This window comes from Microtus ochrogaster, unplaced genomic scaffold (genome assembly GCF_000317375.1).
Source record: "Microtus ochrogaster isolate Prairie Vole_2 unplaced genomic scaffold, MicOch1.0 UNK9, whole genome shotgun sequence".
Classification (NCBI taxonomy): Eukaryota; Metazoa; Chordata; class Mammalia; order Rodentia; family Cricetidae; genus Microtus; species Microtus ochrogaster.
Genome location: NW_004949107.1, coordinates 8,173,951 through 8,193,329, shown reverse-complemented (window position 1 = coordinate 8,193,329; position 19,379 = coordinate 8,173,951). Strand labels below are relative to the sequence as shown.

The window sequence follows — 19,379 nt, the reverse complement described above, 5'->3', positions numbered from 1 at the left end:
GCAATTTGGTTAGGGTTTGGGTTTTTTTTTTTTCTTGGGTTGGGGCATATTTAATTAAGACTTGAATTGCATAGTATTTCACAGTAAGCATTAATAAAACGTTTTGTTACTCCGTGCTACTTTTATATTTTATCCAAGACAGAGAAAAACCTTTTCTTTAAAAACCCTGCATAGTAAGTGGAACTTGCTGTGGTTCTGTTTTTCTTTTCAGGCCTTTACTTGTTGAGTCTCCATGGGTAGCTTGAGCACAGGGTTTGACTTCCCTAAGTAGCTGTATTCAGTGGCCAAAAATTGAGAGTCGCTTATGACAGTCCTACAACTAGAAAAGATTGTTCCGGTGGATTTTTATTTTTATGAGAGATTTTAAACCTTTTTAAATAATAATAAAGACAATTAAGACAGTAAGACAGTTCAAGAAAGAGAACGTCCAACCTTTTAATTCAAGTGTTGTCTGTATAGATAGAAGAGTGTGGCTAGAGCCATTCCAGACCCCTCGGTGAAGCATAGAGCTATTGGGTGAATAATGCTTTATGAAGACTCAGAGCCAGATTCTAGTGGGAAGGTCTGTGCCTTCATCCACATATCCAGGAGGAAAGCGTGACACTTGCTTACTTGAAAAACCTGTTATTAAAGATGGCTGTTGTCTCCACAGGCATTTTCTTCTTTCTGTTTTGTTTGATTTTTTTATCTGTGTCTGTCAATTTATCTAAGGATTCTTAGAGAAAGCAGGAATTTAGTGAAACTACTAGGTCTTCAACTTTTGTAATGTCCCTCTTCATAAATGCATGAAAGTGGTACCAAATGATACCTGAATAAATTTTTGCTGTATCAAGTTAGTATTGTTTTACCAAAGGCTCAGTGTTGGGAAATTCATTATATAAGTTATATTCATTTGTGGCTAAAATCTATGTATTTCATAAACAAAAAGAATGAAATACAGTTAAAATTAGAGGACTACTCATGTTTCAGCGATGTCCCTACACCTGTGCGTGAACTGGCAACATGAAGTGGACTCAGTGGGTTTAAAGAGAGTCCCTAAAGTCAGGAGGGAAAAGTGGTGGTGGATTAGCAGGGACAAACTGACTGGCTAGACTAGCTGAATCTTTGAACTCTGAGTTCAAGTGAGAGAGCCTATCTCAATCTATAAGATTGAGGACATTACCTGACATAAACTTCTGGCCCCCATATGCATGCACACATATGCATATACACCTATATACATGTGAACATGCACAACACATACAATCACATGCAGAATATTTAAAAAACAAGTATTTTTAAACCGTAGTCTAACTTTGTGCCCTAAGGAAGTAGAAAAGGAAGAACAATCCCAGAGTCAAAGGGAATAGAGTTTAGAGCAAAGATGAGCTAAATGGAGAAACTTAACCCAAAAGTTGATTCTTTTAATACATGAGCAAAATTGGCAAACTTTAACTATATGCATGGGGTGGGGGAAGAGAAGGCTCAAATTACTAAAATCAGAAGAAAAAGTGGGTCTTGCTACCCACTTAGCAGACATTTAGAGAATTCTAAGAGTGTTGTGAGCAGTCACACACCAACAAATTGGGTGACTTAGATGAAATAGACAGGAACAGTAGCTACCAAAGCTAAACCAGTGGAAGTAGAAAATGCGAACAGATCTCTAAACGGACTCAGTAATCAAACATCTCCCAACAGGCTGTGTGTGATGGATTACACTTTTGTGACGACCCTAGCACTCTGACACTGAGGCGAAGGGCATTGATTCCGAGGCTAGTCCATGGGACGCAGTAAGACCATGGGTGGGGCTGGCGGCGGGGAGAATAGCCCCTAGCAACAAAAATGGTTTCACAGTCATTCTATCAAATATCCTAAGAAGTAACACCATTTTTTCTCAAAATTTTCTGAAGACTTGAGGGAAGACACTCCTTGATTCATCATATGAGGCCAGCATTGCCCTACTAACCACACAAACAAACCTATAGATCATCATTGCTTTTTTATGAATATTGTAAAAACCATCAGCAAAAATAGTAATAAACTGGATTGTGCAACATTTTAAAAGACTGCACCGTGGACAAGTAAGCTTTTACTAGAATGCAACATAAATCAGTCCATGTCGTGTGCGGTATTGACTCGTTGTAGGAATTAAGACAGGTGGCTATCTGAAATAATGCAGAAATGGCATTTGACAGAATCAGGCACTCTTGCATAATAACATTCAACAGAGTAGGGTTCAAAAGAAGCCCTCAAACATAATAATAGTCACACTATGAAAAGCTCAGGGATACTGTCATATTGCATAGATAAAGAATGATTTTGTGCTGGGCGGTGGTGGTGCACGCCTTGAATCCCAGCACTTGGGGAGGCAGAGGCCTCAGATCTCTCTGAGTTCAAGGCCAACCAGAGCTGTTACACAGAGAAACCCTGTTTCAAAAAACAAAAAACAAGCAGAAAAAAAAAAAGCTTTTCCTTCTGTAGTCACAAAAAGGCAAGGATGCCCACTCTTGGAACTTGTCTTTCATGTAGAACTTGAAATCTTGGCTAGTGTAATTACACAAGAAAAAGAAAAATTGTCAAAATCTAAAAGGATGTGTAAAATTGTTTGAATTGATGGGAGCATACATGTACCAAGCAGTAAAGATTCCAAAACAAAACAAACAAAAACCTTAAAATCAATAAATTCAGTAAAACAGTAAGTGATAAAGTCAACAACGACAACAGCAAATCATTTGCGTTTCTGAGTACTGACACTGAACAATCAGAAAAAGGAAGTAAGAATAATTCTTACAATAGCATCAATAAGAGATAGATGCTTAGAAATAAACTTAACTAGGACTGGGGTGAGGCTCAGTTGGTGGGATGCTCACCTCGCAAGCTGCCACTCCGGGTTTGACCCCAGTACTGCACAAACCTGAATATGATGGCATAGGCTGTAATTCTAGCACTTGAGAGGGGGAGACAGGAGGGCAGAAATTCAAGGTTATTGTTGACTTCAAGTCCAACCTGGGACTTCCTAAGATCCCATGTCCAAAAGGAACAAGAGAAAGAAAAAAGAAATTTATAAATTAACCAAGAAGTTGAAAGACTGCCCAACTGACAACTAGAAAGAATTTTTGAAAGGAATTACGTTACAAACTGGAAAGATATCCCACGTCCGTGCTCTTGAAAATAATATTGTTATGATGCCTAAGATGTAAACACAACTCGAAGTAATCTACAGATTTAATGTAGTCATCAAAATCCCAATTACAGTTTTTACAAAGAGAGAAGAAACACCATCTTAATGGTCAAACAGAATGCCAGAGTACCAGTAATAGTTCTTTTAAAAAAATCCTGATAAAAATTAAAAACAAATATATTTCCCAACTTCCAAACTTACTGCAGAAGTCTCAGCTATCAAAAGCATGGTATATTAAATTACCAGAAACAAACACCTTATATAGGACGAGGCCAGTGCCTTTTACAGGGGAGTCAAGACTCTTCAGAGAGAAGAGCCACCTTTTCAACAAGTACTTTTGGAAAAGTGAGTATTATACATAAAACAATGAAGGGGGACTGTTACCCAACCTCCTATGACTAATAGGCAAACGCCTAAATTTAAGAACTGAAAGCAAAAAAAAAAAAATCTTAGAAGAAAACATGGGGTAGAAGGTTCACAGCCCTGGATCACTGGGAAAGGTTTCTCTTGATTATTACTCAGAAGTTAGAGACAGCAACAACCAATATAGGCAGAATTGAGTACAAGAGAATTTTAAACTTTTAAGAGTCAAAGCAGACAGTGAAATGGCTACCTACAAAGAAGGAGGAAATATTTGCAAATAATACATCTAATAAGGAACTAACCTCTACATGTATAAGAACTCCTACACAAGAAAAGTAAAACAACCCAGTTAGAAATGTACAAAGGATTTGAATGCGCCTTCTCCGCTACATACAGATGGCCAGTTGTTCTATGAAGATACTCATCATCACTATTTATTAGGGAATGCAAATCAAAGTCACAATGAGAAACAACCCCACACACATTAAAATTTCTACATTGTTTCAAGACGTGTTAGGCATTGGCAAGCAAGGGAACAGAAGAATTCAGAGCCCTGTGCACTTCTAGAGTGCAGAGCCCGGGTGTTCAGTGCCATTGGTCTGATCCCCGGCGACCCACATAGGCACACATGCTGCCGGGGTGTGTGGAAATGGGTAGCTGTTGCTTAACAGGCATCGAGTTTTTCAGTTTTGCAAAATGAGAAGACTTCTGGGGATGAATAGTTGTTATGAACATGCCATTGATGAATGTAAAACCCTGAATCTATACACTTATTAAAAGGCTAAGATGATAAATATTAGTCTATATGTATTTTACCATAAGAATAATATTAGAGTCATTGGTACTCCCAAAAAGTACTTGTTTATATTAATATTTGAAAATAAAAATTGAGTAATTAGAAATATATATTCATTCAAAATTACAGTAAATAAACTACTTATATATAAATACACTAATAAATGCTATATTTTTGCAGCATAACTGTATCTTCCAAACCAAATGTTTCGTGAGAAGGGTGACATTTTTACTCCCATTTGTTTCACGTGCTGTCTGACTTGTCACTGCTCCACTGCTCTGCTTTGGAATAATTGTTGGATGTCTGTTAAAAACTTTCCAATTTTTTTCTGCTTTTAAAAATATGTTAATGTAACTGTAGCTTGACAGTATTCTTTTAATCTCACCATGAACCTTAGGGTTATCTAATAGCATTATAATTCACTTGTATTATAGGAGCAAAGCAAGTGCCAGGGAGGGTTGTGGCTTAAGTTGGTAGAGTGCTTGCCTTGCTTGCATGATTCTTGCGGTCTGTCTGTAGCGTGTATATACTGGTGTAACCACACCGCTAACTCCAACTCTCTGATAAGGCAGGAGGATAAGGAGTTCAGGGCCTGTACTCCCCACTTAGTGGGCCAGAGCCCTTAGTTAAAAGAGCGGGGGGGGGGGGCAGAGGTGAGGAGGAGAAGGAGGAGAGCAGAGGAAATGAGGAAGAGGAGAGAGATGAAGTGATGTCACTTTGGAGAAGCAGGAGAGGGAGATGGGGACAGAGATACCCAAATAATACAGATGCAGATGTTCTTGTTCTCACCATTGCTGTTATTCTCGGCTTACCAAATGCTGAAATCATATCTAGCCAATGTTCTTTAACCATGATCTGCAGTAATTGAGGAAAGTCTCCAAGAATCCTCACATAAAGATCAAATTCCCCATCAGCTTTAGCAATAATCGTGCATTACCGAACTGGGCTTCATTAGTTCTTTTCTAGTTCTTATCTAAAATCTAAAGTCCAACAGAATGGGCAGAGGTTTTTACAAGGTCCTCTTGAGTTTTGAGTTGTTTTGAGTAGATTACTTTTCATTTATGTGTTGGTTTGCTTTAGTCCTGCTAAGACCAGGTTTTGCTATGTTGCCCAGGATGGTCTGATTCATGATCTCTTATTTCAGCCCCTGGAGCAGCAAAATTGTGAGGCAGCTGCCTGGGGACTTATTACAACAATTAATTTAACATATATAGGGCAGTGATCTAAGTTCTAAAGAAGTTAACTATGACCTTGGCTAGTTTCAAGAAATGCCTAACGTCTGCCGAGGTCTTACAGCTGCATTATCTTGGAATGTGAAATGCATAGTGAGAGAGAGCCTGGCATTTGGTGTGGAGATACTTTGGTGTAGATGCATATATTTCCTGTGTGGCCTGAGTTTCCTAGACTGTATTTTGGAAACAGCCATCACTATCTCCATGGGCTTGTGAGGCATATGTAACTATGTATTTGATACTCAGCATGTATTCTATGAACACATTAAGAAGATGCTCTATTGAGAATCAGACATAATGTAGTCAGAAACACCACACCACGTAAGAGCCATGGAAAATAATAGGGTAGTCAAAGAAGAGCCGTAGGAGACACAAAGAATCGAAAGAACATTGAAAGGGGCTCCTGCCTACTGACGGGGAATTAGGTTGAGATTTTGTGCAAATGACAGTTGAGTTGAATCCTTAAGGAAGCATGTGGCATTGTCACAGTTGTGTGTATGACAGCAGTTATTCTGAAGTAGAAGTGATGATCTGTATGACAGTCTGGAGATGGGGAAGCTGTGGTTTAGGCAGGAAAGCATCGGGAGTTAGAGAATGGTGAATTGTACTAGTAAATGCTCTTTGCATGTCTGGTTTTTAGTGTGCATATGTGGCGGTATCATTTTGTATGTGTCAAGAACCACCAGAGATGTTTTAGATGTGTTGTAAGAATGCTGTGCTTTGATAATGGGTCAGGAAACGGAGAGTCTTCAACAAGGAAGACTACGGCAAAAAAGAATTAGATTACAAGATTACAAAAGATCACAGCCATAACATGAATAATTGCCCTTCAGTTAGCTAGTGAGAAATGATATGTAAAGGAAGAATTTAAAATGATTCTGAGGTTGAAATCCATACAGTTGGGATAATAGTAGTATTATTTTCAAACACAATGGAAATGAGCAGGTTGCAAGGAAAAATTCTGATTTTAAACATACTGAGTTCAAATTTTACATGGCAGGAAGGACAGCCAGCCAGAAATGTCATCTTGAGCTAGTTGGAACAGTAAACGTGCATTTGGGAGTCATCCGCAAGGGAGTGATAGTGGAATCCTGAGAGCGAATGAGCCCGAGTGTGGCTAGGAAGAAAACCATCCAGAGAAATCCCAACGGAATGTGTGGCCGTGGCCGTGGCCGTGGCCGTGGCCGTGGAGGAAGCGGAGACTGCAGAAGAGGGAGAAGCTGTACAAGAGAGTAGAGCAGAAAGAAATGGGACTATAGTTTCTCATAGCTACTAAAACTCCCCATCTCCTGAGTGCAGCAGCTGGTGAAAGTCAGGGACAACTCTCCAGCTCTTCTGACCTTAGGGCCAGCTCTCCCACCCGCCAGTCACTTCATTTTCATAAACAAATTCATGGCCTTTGAAGGTAGAAAGGAGCGTCAAAAAAAGAAAAAAAAAACCTTCTGTGTTGATGATGCATGGTGCTGGTCTGGTGCTGATGCTGTGTGGTGACGATGTGGTGCTGATGGTGCGTGGTGATGGTCTGGTGCTGATGCTGTGTGGTGACGATGTGGTGCTGATGGTGCGTGGTGACGGTCTGGTGCTGATGCTGTGTGGTGATGGTCTGGTGCTGATGCTGTGTGGTACTGATGCTGTGTGGTGACGATGTGGTGCTGATGCTGTGTGGTGATGATGTGGTGCTGATGCTGTGTGGTGATGGTCTGGTACTATTCTGTGTCTTAACAAAACTGATTATTTACTGTGCACTAGGAATTAATCTGGAAACTTAAGATAGTTTAGTAGACAAGGCAAATTGAAAGTCTTGACTTAAAAGAGTTTTCCTTTAGTACAGCCAGACAAGCCATAACTAGTAAGTATAATGTAAATATATAGACCACAAGAAGATGGATGGATATTGTGGGAAATTAGAACAAGGTAGGAGGAGTCAGAAGTACTGTTGGAGTTGGATAATGGAGGTGGGATGTATTATAATGATGGTGACAGAAGATGTAAGCTGAGAAGTTATATGGAAGGTTTTCGTTCAAATATCTGAGAACACCAGGCAATAATAATGGAATAATGTCTGCAAAGGTTCTGTTACCATCATGGTGTTAAATATGTGGACAAAGGGAAACATGTGCTTAATATTTGAATACATACGATGAACTCCACTATTCAACGGTCACTCTCAGTAATAATTTAAAGATATTTTGAGCATATCCAGAATATATACTGTTGTGTGCTATTGTCACCAAAATGTGCCTATTACTGATAATTAAAACTATTTCTATTATTGTTAAATTTATATAGGTAGGATGTTTTCATAAGGTTATCCTTGTGTTGTGCTGTGTTTTACATGTAAGTCTGACTGGTGTTTCCACTAGGGTATTTGCAGTACCTGAAGGCAGTTGCAGCCCTACAGTTTCTGCTGCGGTTAGACTTCAAAGCATTATTTTTATCCAGTCTTACTTGTTTATGATTGCATTTGGGGAACCCGCTTTAGTATGTGAGGGCTGCACAGCTATTTAGCCTTCCCTATTCAAATATTTTAACATGATGTTTCCATCAAAGATACTCATGACTTGTTCTTACCAAACTTTAAAATGTTGCTTATCTACCTCGTTGTCAGGCAAATGCCATGGGCGAAAACTGAAGATAATAACTTAAGATTTATGTCTCGCTCTCAGAGGCAACAATTGTCATGAATTGACAGCTTTGAAGGACCTGACTGACATCAAAGGTTTCAAATGATCTAGTTAGGTCAATTAATGTTAATTTTTATCTTCCATTAAGTTCTTTTAATGTCCCCTTCCCACCCTTTTTTTTTTCTTTTTTTCTTATATTCTAGCCAAGCCCAATACCAAGTCCTGTTCTGGGGCAAAAGCCAAACGCTAGTCAGTCCTTGCTTGCATGGTGCAAAGAAGTTACAAAAAACTACCGGGGTGTGAAAATCACTAACTTTACTACGTCGTGGAGAAATGGTTTATCTTTTTGTGCAATCTTACACCACTTTAGACCAGACTTAATGTAAGTAGAAATGTCATAAATATTGTAAATAATGGGCATTCTTAAAAGAAAATAGAATAATTTCTTAGCATGTATCCTACAATACTTGACTATCTCTGTGTTTGAACTATAGAACTTTCCTTTTTTTGAGAAGTATATGCCAGGAAACCAATCTTTTTCTCAGTACCTAAAAATTATTTTTCTATTTTTTAAATTGATTTTTCTCTTTAATCTTATTAAAAACTGACTTTATTATGAAATTTTTATTAGTGTTCAAATAAGAGACAAGTAAGCCTGTAGCCCTTTGTATATTGTTAATAAGGGATTATCTCATGCTAAATTTCATTGTTAAAGCTAGTCTCTGTTCCTCTGCCTTAACTTCTCTTTTAGATGGGAAGCTTCAGGCAATGAAATATGTAATCACTGTTTATTTATTTATTTCTTCAATTTTCCACACTATTAGTTTTGTTGATTGAACCTCTATGAAATTGCTAGTTACCCTTTGATAATATTGAATATCAAAATTTTATATTCAGTTTGTTTTAGTTATTTTTTATCAAATATTATATATACTCATTGTGCCATTTTCTCCCTCAGTGACTACAAGTCTCTGAATCCTCAAGATATTAAAGAAAACAATAAAAAGGTAAGAAATGCCGGAGAGGGCATAGTTTCAATTTTGACTTCGCTGCAAGTTTTTATTAATTTGAGAAAGGCAGTGGTGTTGGATGAGATCATAACTGCAATTTACAGAGGTGAACTGCTTTCTGCAGTTTAAGTCCGATGCATAGGTTGTCATGGACTGTAAGGATCCCAGTGCAAGGCAGACGTCGGAGTCCGTGCATGCTTGTCATTACCTGTTAAGTATTTCTTAACCCATATTGCTTTTAGTGCAACATTTACCTTGAAGAATATATCCAAGGCTTTCATAACTATTATGTAATTTTAGAAAAATATTTTAGGAGATGAAAGCAGGAACCTAAAGGATAAGCAGAAAAACATACACAAGCTTGTAAATGCAAAGCAGTGATAAACAATGGCTCTTTTACTTCCTAGTTAAACATACATATTTTTCATATATAATTATTCGATCAGAACTTCCTAACTGAGGATATTGATCCCATCAGCTTCAGAGCGGCTACATGGAGATTTGCCGGAGCCTTGTGGGCCAGCTGACTTTTGGCTAAGACTGATGAATCTGTTTATCTTGTGTGCAGTATTGTATATGTAATTTCAGTGTGCGGAGAAAGCAATATCAAGGTCTGCTCACAATACATGCTCAGTGTTTGTATTGAATTGAATTTCTCAACTGAAAGCCAGTGTCATTGTTATCTTAGAATAGGCATTTTTAACCTGTAGATTCTATCTTTAAGTCTGTCTGCAGATAGGATTCAGCAAGTCCTTGAATGTAGAATTCAGCAAGTCCTTGGACACAGTTGAAGGAAAACATATTTTTTATACTATATTGTGCCATAATTCTGTGACTGAACTTGTGTTTTTTCTTTAGTTGTAAAGCTCGTGACAAGTTACAGTTGTGTTAGCCATGCCAAAGGTTTTGTTTCCTGTATAAATCATATATATTCATATTTGACTACAATTTTTGGAGCTCTCTGCAAATGACACTTTAGAACTTCTTCAAATTCTTCATTACTGACTGGACATGGTAGCACACTCCCGCTATCCTAGCACTCCGGGTCTGGAGGCAGTGGGATTAGTTCAAGGTCTTTGGTCAGCCTGGGCTACATGAAATTGTGTGCACATGTGCATATGTGTGCATATTCACACATACATTAATTAATGTGTTAATTAAAACACATTTTACTGTTTCCCAAATTCAGTTTTGTATTTTAATGGTTGTACTTTTGGTATAACTGGCTCTTTTTACTTTGTGTGCTTTGTAGCTATAAAATGTTCTTCTTGGAAGGGAGTTCATTGCCAAAAGATCTCAGAGAGGAAGGTGGTAAATAACTACTGGTAGGGACCAAAAAATTAATATACTTTAAATCATTAAATTAGAGGAACTATCACTTTTTTAAATCTTACAATCTTGGTAGAAGTTTAATTAACAAGAATTTAAATCAAAGCAGATTTTTTGCTTGATCCACATTGTAGAGTTATAATACACTTAAAAGTGTCATTTTTTTTTTGTAAGTAGAAATATGCCACCCCAAAGGGGTAGTCTCTGAAAATTAGTCCCTATTCTTCATAGAGATTGCCTTTGGGAGCTAGGAATTTAACTAAGTGGAAGAAAGCTTAAAGGCACTGGGGTCACTCCTTAGCACTTTCTGATAGACATTCTACAAGGTAAACCCATCTCATGAATTACTTCTTAGATAATTTTAAAAAGCCTGTGTTTATTAAAGGGAAATGCCTTTTTTCTCATTAATTAAACTATATCTGTGGAGGTGATATTTCTTTATCTTCCTTTTCCTGCTAGATGGCATGCAGATGTCGGCATTGTAGAATGAACTACTGACGGCCAGTCAGTGGTGTCACACACCTGTAAGGCAGGAGAGCTCCTGCGCTCGTGAGTTCAAGACTAGCTTGGGCACCAGAGCAAGACCCTATCAGTTAAATGATGATTACATTTTAAGTAGAGCTTTTCTTTACTATTCTAATTTTTGAAAAGGAAACATTGTTGATTTTGCCTAACTATGTATTTTTAATTATAAATAGAACTTCACTAAGGTTTAAGTAACATGGACTTACATGTGGATTTACACATTGCTGCCTAGGGAAGAATATTCCATTTACCTGTTTTCTTGAGACAGGCAATGTATCTAAGTAAGTGTTTAGTATGGCTAGATGCCGGTTCAGTCCCCAAGTATCCAATAGCTCTTCTATGATAGTTATCTTGATTTTTAATAAGGTTTTTTTTTTGTTTTTTTTTTTAGTTTTGTTTTTTAGTTTTTCGAGACAGGGTTTCTCTGTAGCTTTGGAGCCTGTCCTGGCACTAGCTCTTGTAGACCAGGCGGGGCTCGAACTCACAGAGATCCGCCTGCCTCTGCCTCACTGATTCTTTCCTTACACTATTCAGTACGTGTCAACATACGTAGTTACAGTGTTATGTACTGTGACGTCGGCACTGAACATCTTAGACACTACCTTATACGGTGTACTGTCCTGCTGTGCACGGTTCTCCGTGGTAAGCTTTGCTGTCAGAGTAGCCAAGAAGCAAAATCTTTGTCTTAAGTTCCGCTCTCATTTGTAATATAATTGTCAGTGACTCTTCCTTAATGAACCAACACCTCGGAATAAACAAGACAATTTCCTTTGAGAAAAACCTTGGCTGTTGAGCTGACTCAGGGGTAAAGGTGCCTGCTGCCAAACCTGACACCCCTAGTTCTGCCCCAGAGAGTCACATGCTGGGAAGAGAACGTTCTGTCACAAGTTATCCACCCTCTCTCCCAGCCTCTCCCAGCACGCACATGCTAATAATGCACACACACACACACTAGATATATGATAGACGAAAGAGAAATAGATAGATAAAGATAGATGATAGATAAGTGATTTTAAAAATATTTTTGAACAAACAACATCGTCTTCCTTCTTCACATGCAATCACAACACGTGATTGACCATAGCAGAAGTTAATCTGTGGGAAAATTCTTTGGCAAAATTTTTATCTCATGCATAAGAAACCTGGTTTGTTTTAAAGTGCAATTAGTGTGCCTAAAATGAATTGCTGCATGGAGTAAAACACCAGCAGGAGTTTGCTCTCAAGGAAGCTGATCATTTTTTCAGGTCTGGAGAAAGAACTCAGTATCAGGGTGCTTAGCTGTGGCATCTGCACTGGACCAATATGTTGTGTTTCAGATAATTAGGAAGTGTTCAGAGCACTGCCTGCGGTGCTTTTCCTGACGGCCTGCTGTTGATGTCTGTCAGTCAGGTAGTCAAGACACACAAGGAAGAAAATGACTTTAATTTTCTTAAAACATGTAAAAGAACAAACAAGTCTATACATGCACATCAACTGAGCCGCCTCTCCAGCAGATATTTTGAAGTATCTGTATTATAAAGCATTATTCTGTGGAAATTGAATAGGTCTTAATAGCACAATTTATTTTTTATTTTCTTTCTTCACTTTTGTTAAAGCTGTAAGAAGAATACAGACTAAATTCAAAGGCATAAATTTACTATAAAAGCACAAAAATTCTTTTGATTGAATAATTTCCTAACACTTCTTTTAAGAGAAATATTAAGTGTGCTCTTAAATGCAGGTTGCTGTCAAGAACAGAGATTTTTAACATGTAAAAGCAATAGCGTGTGTGTAGGGTCCTTCCTTTCTGAAGTCTACCTAAACCTTCAGGGAGACTCTGAATGCTTCCTAGTGACAGTGCTGTTTCAAGGGGTTAGTTCAGGATAGCAATAATTAATTGTAAATTGAGAAACAGCTTTGGTGCTTCAAAACCAGAAAAACCTGATGTACCACAGGCGTTTAAAGGCTAACAAAATAATACAGTGCAGCCTCACAGGCCCAGCTACGTCGCAGTGTAAAGAGCACTTCATCTTTTCCAGAACACAGGAAGGAAAATGAAGTCCCTGTGCTCGTTTGCAAACCATCCCTCAGTGTGTATTTGAAAGCGTCTCTGCGCTTTAAGGTTAAATAGGATTTGTTTGTATTTCAAAGCCAACAGTGTGAGTTAGTTCTCTGAACGCCATGCAGTGTTCTTCGCTGTACTTACGTGGTTGTGAAAAGGGACGGACAGGGATGATAGAAGCAGGGACATGCTATCCTAACATTTCTTCATACCTCAGAATAAAATTTTATTTGAAGACTTTTGTTTAACACACGTTCTTGCTTAGATTATGCTCGTGGATAAATATGTTATTTAGTAGGATTTTCCCCTTTTCTCCTTTTTAACTCATTTTTTTTACTTGAAATTTGATTCTTTTCTTGTAGTATAATAATTTTATGTACCCTACAATAACAAGAAGCTTTAGAATTTTGCTCTTTTTAAAATAGAGTCTGAGCTGCTCAGTATATCATGTTTGTTTGTCCCTTCTTCTCTTTGAAGGCTTATGATGGATTTGCCAGCATTGGAATTTCCCGTTTACTGGAACCTTCTGATATGGTTTTATTAGCAATCCCTGACAAACTGACTGTTATGACTTATCTCTATCAAATAAGGGCCCATTTTAGCGGTCAAGAGCTAAATGTGGTTCAGATAGAAGAAAACAGCAGTAAAAGCACATATAAAGTTGGAAATTATGAAACAGACACAAACAGTTCTGTCGATCAAGAAAAATTCTACGCGGAGCTGAGCGACCTGCAGCGGGAGCCCAAGCCGCAGCGGCCTGCCAGTGGGGCAGTGGATTTCCTGCGGCAGGACGACTCTGTGTTTGTCACTGATAGTGGGGTAGGAGAGTCCGAGAGTGAGCACCAGACCCCAGATGACCACCTGAGTCCAAGCACAGCCTCCCCTTCCTGCCTTCCTGCCAGGACTAAAGGTGACACGGAGCCCCACAGGTCCCAGCAGAGCTCGGGAAGGACTTCAGGGTCCGATGACCCTGGGGTAAGTTCCAGTACAGATGCAGCCCAAGCACTGGTTTTGTCGGGCAAGAAGAGGCTCCTGAGAGCTGAGAACTTAGAATTGAGTGACTTACATGTCAGTGGTAAAAAGAAGGATGTGTCTCCACCCTCAATTTATGAGCAAAAGCCTCAGATTGTAAATACCAGCAGTAACTTGGAACAAGAGAAAATAGAGAATTCCAGACCTTTAGAATGCAGATCGGATGGTGAATCGGCTATCAAAAAGCCAGGTTTATCCCCTCCTTCTAAACTTGGATATTCGTGCAATAGAGATACAGACTTCACGAAAAAAATATGTACTTCTCTGAGGCTGTCAGAGTCTGATCCAGATGCGGACAGAAACACTTTACATCATGCAGATCCCTCCACCAAAACAGTTCAGGTGAGTGGGCCACGGCGATGGGTATGTGTTTAGTAAATAGCTAGTCTGTCTTTTCTCTTCTTTTGTGTTGACAGCACACTGAAGGATATTATACAAGAATGAAAGTAAGGTCTCATTTATCGGAGAAAAGTTAAAAAAAAAATACTACACCTGTTATATATTTAAAGTTTGTATTAGAATTTTGAAAGTCCAACTTTAAGGTTGAAGGACAAGGAATCCCAGCTTTTCAAATGTCATTCCTAGGGATGGAGAAATGGTTCCGTAGTTAAGAGCCCTTGCCGCTCTCCCAGAGGACCCAAGTTCAGTTCCCAGCCCTCTGTGGTGACCCATCAGCTTCCTGTAACTCTAACCCAGGAAGTCTCACAGCCTCTGGCTTCTGCACATGCCTTTCATTCATTCATGCTGTATGCATAAACTCATACGGGCGCACATGTATGCACATAAAAATAAATAAATGAAGCTTTTAAAATGTCATTACTTGGGGAGATGTCTCAGTGGTCAAGAGCACTGGCTGCTCTTCCAGAGGTTCTGCGTTCACATGGTGGCTCAGCCACCTATAGTGGGATCAGTTGTCCTCTTCTAGGATAAAGCTGTACATGCAGATAGAGAACTCATGTATGTAATTTAAAATTTTTAAATGTCATTACTTATAATAAATAGTATTTACCGTTAGACTGTCAAAGACGTTTGGCATGGCACATACTCCTGTAGGTCCAATACTTGGATTCTGATGCAGGGGAGCCAAGAGTTCAAGTCCAGCCTTAGCTGTATCAAACAAATTCAGGAGTTGTTCAGTATCGCAGGTAATGGAAGCATATTTCTAATATGTGCTTGCCAGATTATGTCCTTGCCATTCAAAGCCCTGTCCTTAGATGTCTTAGTTGCAATAGAACAGCATTGTCAGTTGTGTCATTCCTTATGTCTTAAGTTCACTGCCTCCAAGGCTTGCCAGGATGCAATACCAGCAGTCTGAGGCAAGAGAATCATTAGTTTGAGACCATTCAGGCTGCATAGCAAATATCAGACTAGCCTGGGCTAAAAAAATAAAACCCTACTTTGAAAAAATTGAGATAAGATTCTAGTAACATCCATATTTCTTCCCACAAGGGGAATATAGCTTAGTGTTGAACTCTTACCCATGATATTTCTTGTATTGATTCTGATTCTGCACTACTATCAGGGATAAGCATGTGTGTGTGTGCACGCACACGCACGCACACACACACATGTAACACAGAGAGAGAAAAATTTAAGTAGAAGAATAAAAACTTTGCTGATAAAATTATGCCGTCTGCTTTTCTCTTTCTTTTAGATTTATTTTCATTTTGTGTGCTGTGTATTTATGTGTGGATGTGGGTGTCTTTACAGTGTGTTTTTGACACGGGGTCCTTCACTGAACTGCTCCTCAGTTCCTCTGGGCGACTGGCCACTGGGCCCTGGGGTTTTGCCCATGACCTACACCCTAGGGCTGGTCCCACAGACACACACCTGGGTCTTCGCATGGATGTTAGGTGTCTAACTCAGGTGCCCACGCAGTAAAGGGTTAGGTACTTCATGACTCAACCATCTCTCCATTAAAATACAGTTTTCATAGTAGGATTTTTTCTTAGATTTATGTGCAGGTGCTCTTTGAGACTTGGGCACAGATCGTCGTCTCCCAACCCACAGCCTTCTTTCTTAGACGGGGACTTATGTGTCTCAGGCTGCCCTCCAGCTCACCATGTAGAGCTGCCTGCCTTCACTTCCTGAGTGCTAGGATTAGAGGCATGAGCCACCGTACCCAGTGTGTGTGGTGATTGGGACTGAAGCCAGACTTCAGGCATGGGAGGCAAGCATTCTATCAACCACACTTTCAACACATTTAAATGATCATTTTAAACGAATTTTTAAGCAAACTAAACTGAATAAGGTATTTCTAATTTTTTCACTTTTACAAGCCAACTCTTCTGAATCACTCTTTGATGTAAAATTGTTGATAGTCCCCAATCCCCAGTATTCTGTCTGCCAGCACACAGCAGTTCTGAAGCACTTCTTAGCATATTATTTGAGAGCCTGGGGATGTAACTCGGAGCAGGAGTTCTTGCCCAGTATGCTCGAGGCCCTGGGACCAATCCCTAATACTGGAAAACAAAACAAAACTAGGGGCATGAAGCTCTTCCAAACCCTTTAAATATTCTCAAAGTTAAAACAATGACATTCTGTGATATTATTTAACTTTATGTCCAATATCCTCTCAAAATAATGTTTTCTGAAGGCTGTATGGTTCCAGTACTCCAGCAGACTGACTACGAGCATCAGGAAATCTCCTGCTCTTCTCTTTCTAGATTTTTATTTTTGTGAGGTTGCACTCACCGACTCACACACACATGCACAGACAACTTTTGGGAGTTGGTTATCTCCACTGAGGGCTTCAGGGATCGAATTCAGGTCCTCAAGCTGAAAAGCAAGTGATTTTTTTTCACTGAGCCATCTCATGGGCCCTTAACTGGTTTTTCTTAATGGAAATGGAAAGTTCCAGTCCTTATTAGTTTGTGTTTGTTTTTACAGCCAGGGGTTTTTTTTAACTAAAATGTTTCTATTTAATGTGTTTAGATATTTCTAAATGAAATATATTTTTTAAATTTCTCAATTTTTCCAAAATGGCCAAGATCTAGGGGTATATCTCACACACACGAAAATCTCTTTGGTATTCTTCGTAATTGTTAAAACACAACTGTAAAAAGGTCCTGAGCCCCAAAATTTGAGTACTTAAGAATTACAGCTTGACTATCTTAGTTTTTCTTGTAAGTCAGTGATACTAATTAACAAAAGTGTTTTCTTGATTTTACTGGAAGGTGTCAGTGTGAAAATTGGAAAATAGTCAGAGTTCTGTACTTTTCTCATTTAGTGCTGGTAGTGCCATATCCCCCGGGTCCACATCTGTTTAGGCCAGCACGATCAAAATGAGTGGGGAAAATACCTCCTGAATTGAACTGCGCAGGCTCCCTTTCTTCCATTAGTCTGTAAAATGTAAAGGCCACGTGTTTTAGTACAGGAGGATGTGCATAGGCTGTCTATTGTGCTGTTTTGTGTAATGGTGCAAGCATCTGTATGAAGTCTGCAAGGGACCTGGGAACTAATCCTGAGGGAGGACTGCATGGAGCACGTTGCAGTCTCGCCGTCTAAAGTACCCTGTGATCTGTAGGCAGACTGCCGTGTCTGGACTGTGATTGGGTTGCATAGATTGTAAGGTCCATCGTTGGTGAGTCTGCAGAGGTGTGCTAAAGAAATGGGAATGTCAGACTCAAAGAAATACAATAGTAGAGAAGGCAAAATTGATCAAAACATGGTTTATGCATGCATGCATGGAAATGTCACAGTAAGATCCATTAGTTTGCACAATTATATAAGGTCATTTTTACAATAAAAGCATACTGTAGCCTTCAAATAAAGCTTCTATTCCCCCAAAGAAAAATCATAAAGGTTCTAGGTTAGTAAATCTCCCTGAGATTTTGTGATAGCGCAGAGTTTATACATAATAGATACCCAATAAATATCTACCGAATGACAGTTGCAGAATTTGATGAACCTTAGTTCTATCCAACACAGATTTTTTTTTCTTATGAACCATATTTTGAGGCAAATGTGTTTAAAGATAGAAATTAATTAATCATTAAAATTAGGAATAATCTTAGAACCTGAATTCTCATTTTGAATTTTTTTCCAATAATTATCCATGTGATATATTACCTGGCATTTTAAACTGTCAGTTTTATTTTTCACTAAATGAACTCAATGAACTAATATCTAAGAACCCACTTAACTCTCAGATTAGATTATGCTGTGAGTCTGTCCATATAATTAGTGTGCTACACAGGATAGTGAAAATAACCACTGATTTACAGTATTTTGTATGCTTGGTTCTTTGGCCATACCTTATGATCTGAAAGTTTTGCATAGAGTCAAGGCAAATGTGGTAGTTCATGCCTACAATCCCATTACTAAGGAGGCAGAAGGAGGTGGCTTGCCATGAGTTCCAGACCAATCTGAGCTACACTAAGGAGGGAGGGGGGAGAGAGGGAGGGAAGGAGGGAGGGAGGGAAGGAGGGAGGGAGGGAGGGAGCAGTTTTACTTAGGATAAGTATTAAGGTTTATTTGACACTAGGTTACATTGTCTCACACCAAAAATGTAATGTAGATACTGGTTTTTGGTAGGATCTAATCACAGCTAAATTTTATACAAATGTCTGCTTCTCTTTTATATATCATGTTATAAATTTCAGACATACACCTTTTTATATCTAAATATCTATGAAATCTTTGAAAAAAGAAATGTTACATCAGAATTCATTAGTGATTACTCTTTCTTAATACTTAATAATATAGCATGAATCTCATGAGCATGTGCTCACAGGAGGTACGACATCTCATATGGACTTATAGACCCATCACTAAGTCTCTAATACATTTGGCAATTGTGCAGCTTACCTATGTCTTCCTTAACCCGTATATCCATGAAGGGGTTGGAGCCTGTTTGGTATATGGGAAAGTGGCACTTACAGGGTGCTTATGGTTATATGATAAACTTTAATGTTTCCGTGAAAAACACATTTTCCAACTAAAATCATTCTTTATGTTCACTTATCTCTCAGGTTTTGATCATAATAGCACTGAAAACACCCCATGGCTCAATACCATGTGCCTCAGTCAGTTGATTGAAGGGCATCTTAGCAATGTGTCTCAAGTTACCTTACGTTTGTGTTGGGGCTGAGGAAGAAGCATGAACTCCTGAGTGTGGATCCCCAATGCCCACAAAGAAAACTGAGTGTGAAAGTGTGTGCCCGTCATCTTAGTGCTGGACAGGGGCAGACAGGCTGGTCTGGGACAGTGCTGGACAGGGGAAGACAGGCTGATCTGGGACAGTGCTGGACAGGGGCAGACAGGCT

At 39.0% G+C, this 19,379-nt stretch overlaps 1 protein-coding gene across 8 annotated transcripts in view; it reads left to right on the top strand.

Moving 5' to 3' along the window:
- Ehbp1 (EH domain binding protein 1) overlaps positions 1 to 19,379 on the top strand; it is a 282,868-nt gene that overhangs the window by 183,979 nt on the left and 79,510 nt on the right. For all 8 annotated transcript variants that reach the window (XM_026788929.1, XM_026788928.1, XM_026788926.1 and 5 more), the window contains 3 exons: positions 8,379 to 8,557; positions 9,134 to 9,182; positions 13,558 to 14,454. In XM_026788929.1, the coding sequence (XP_026644730.1) occupies positions 8,379 to 8,557; positions 9,134 to 9,182; positions 13,558 to 14,454 (1,125 nt within the window). The remainder of the gene's footprint in view (positions 1 to 8,378; positions 8,558 to 9,133; positions 9,183 to 13,557; positions 14,455 to 19,379) is intronic.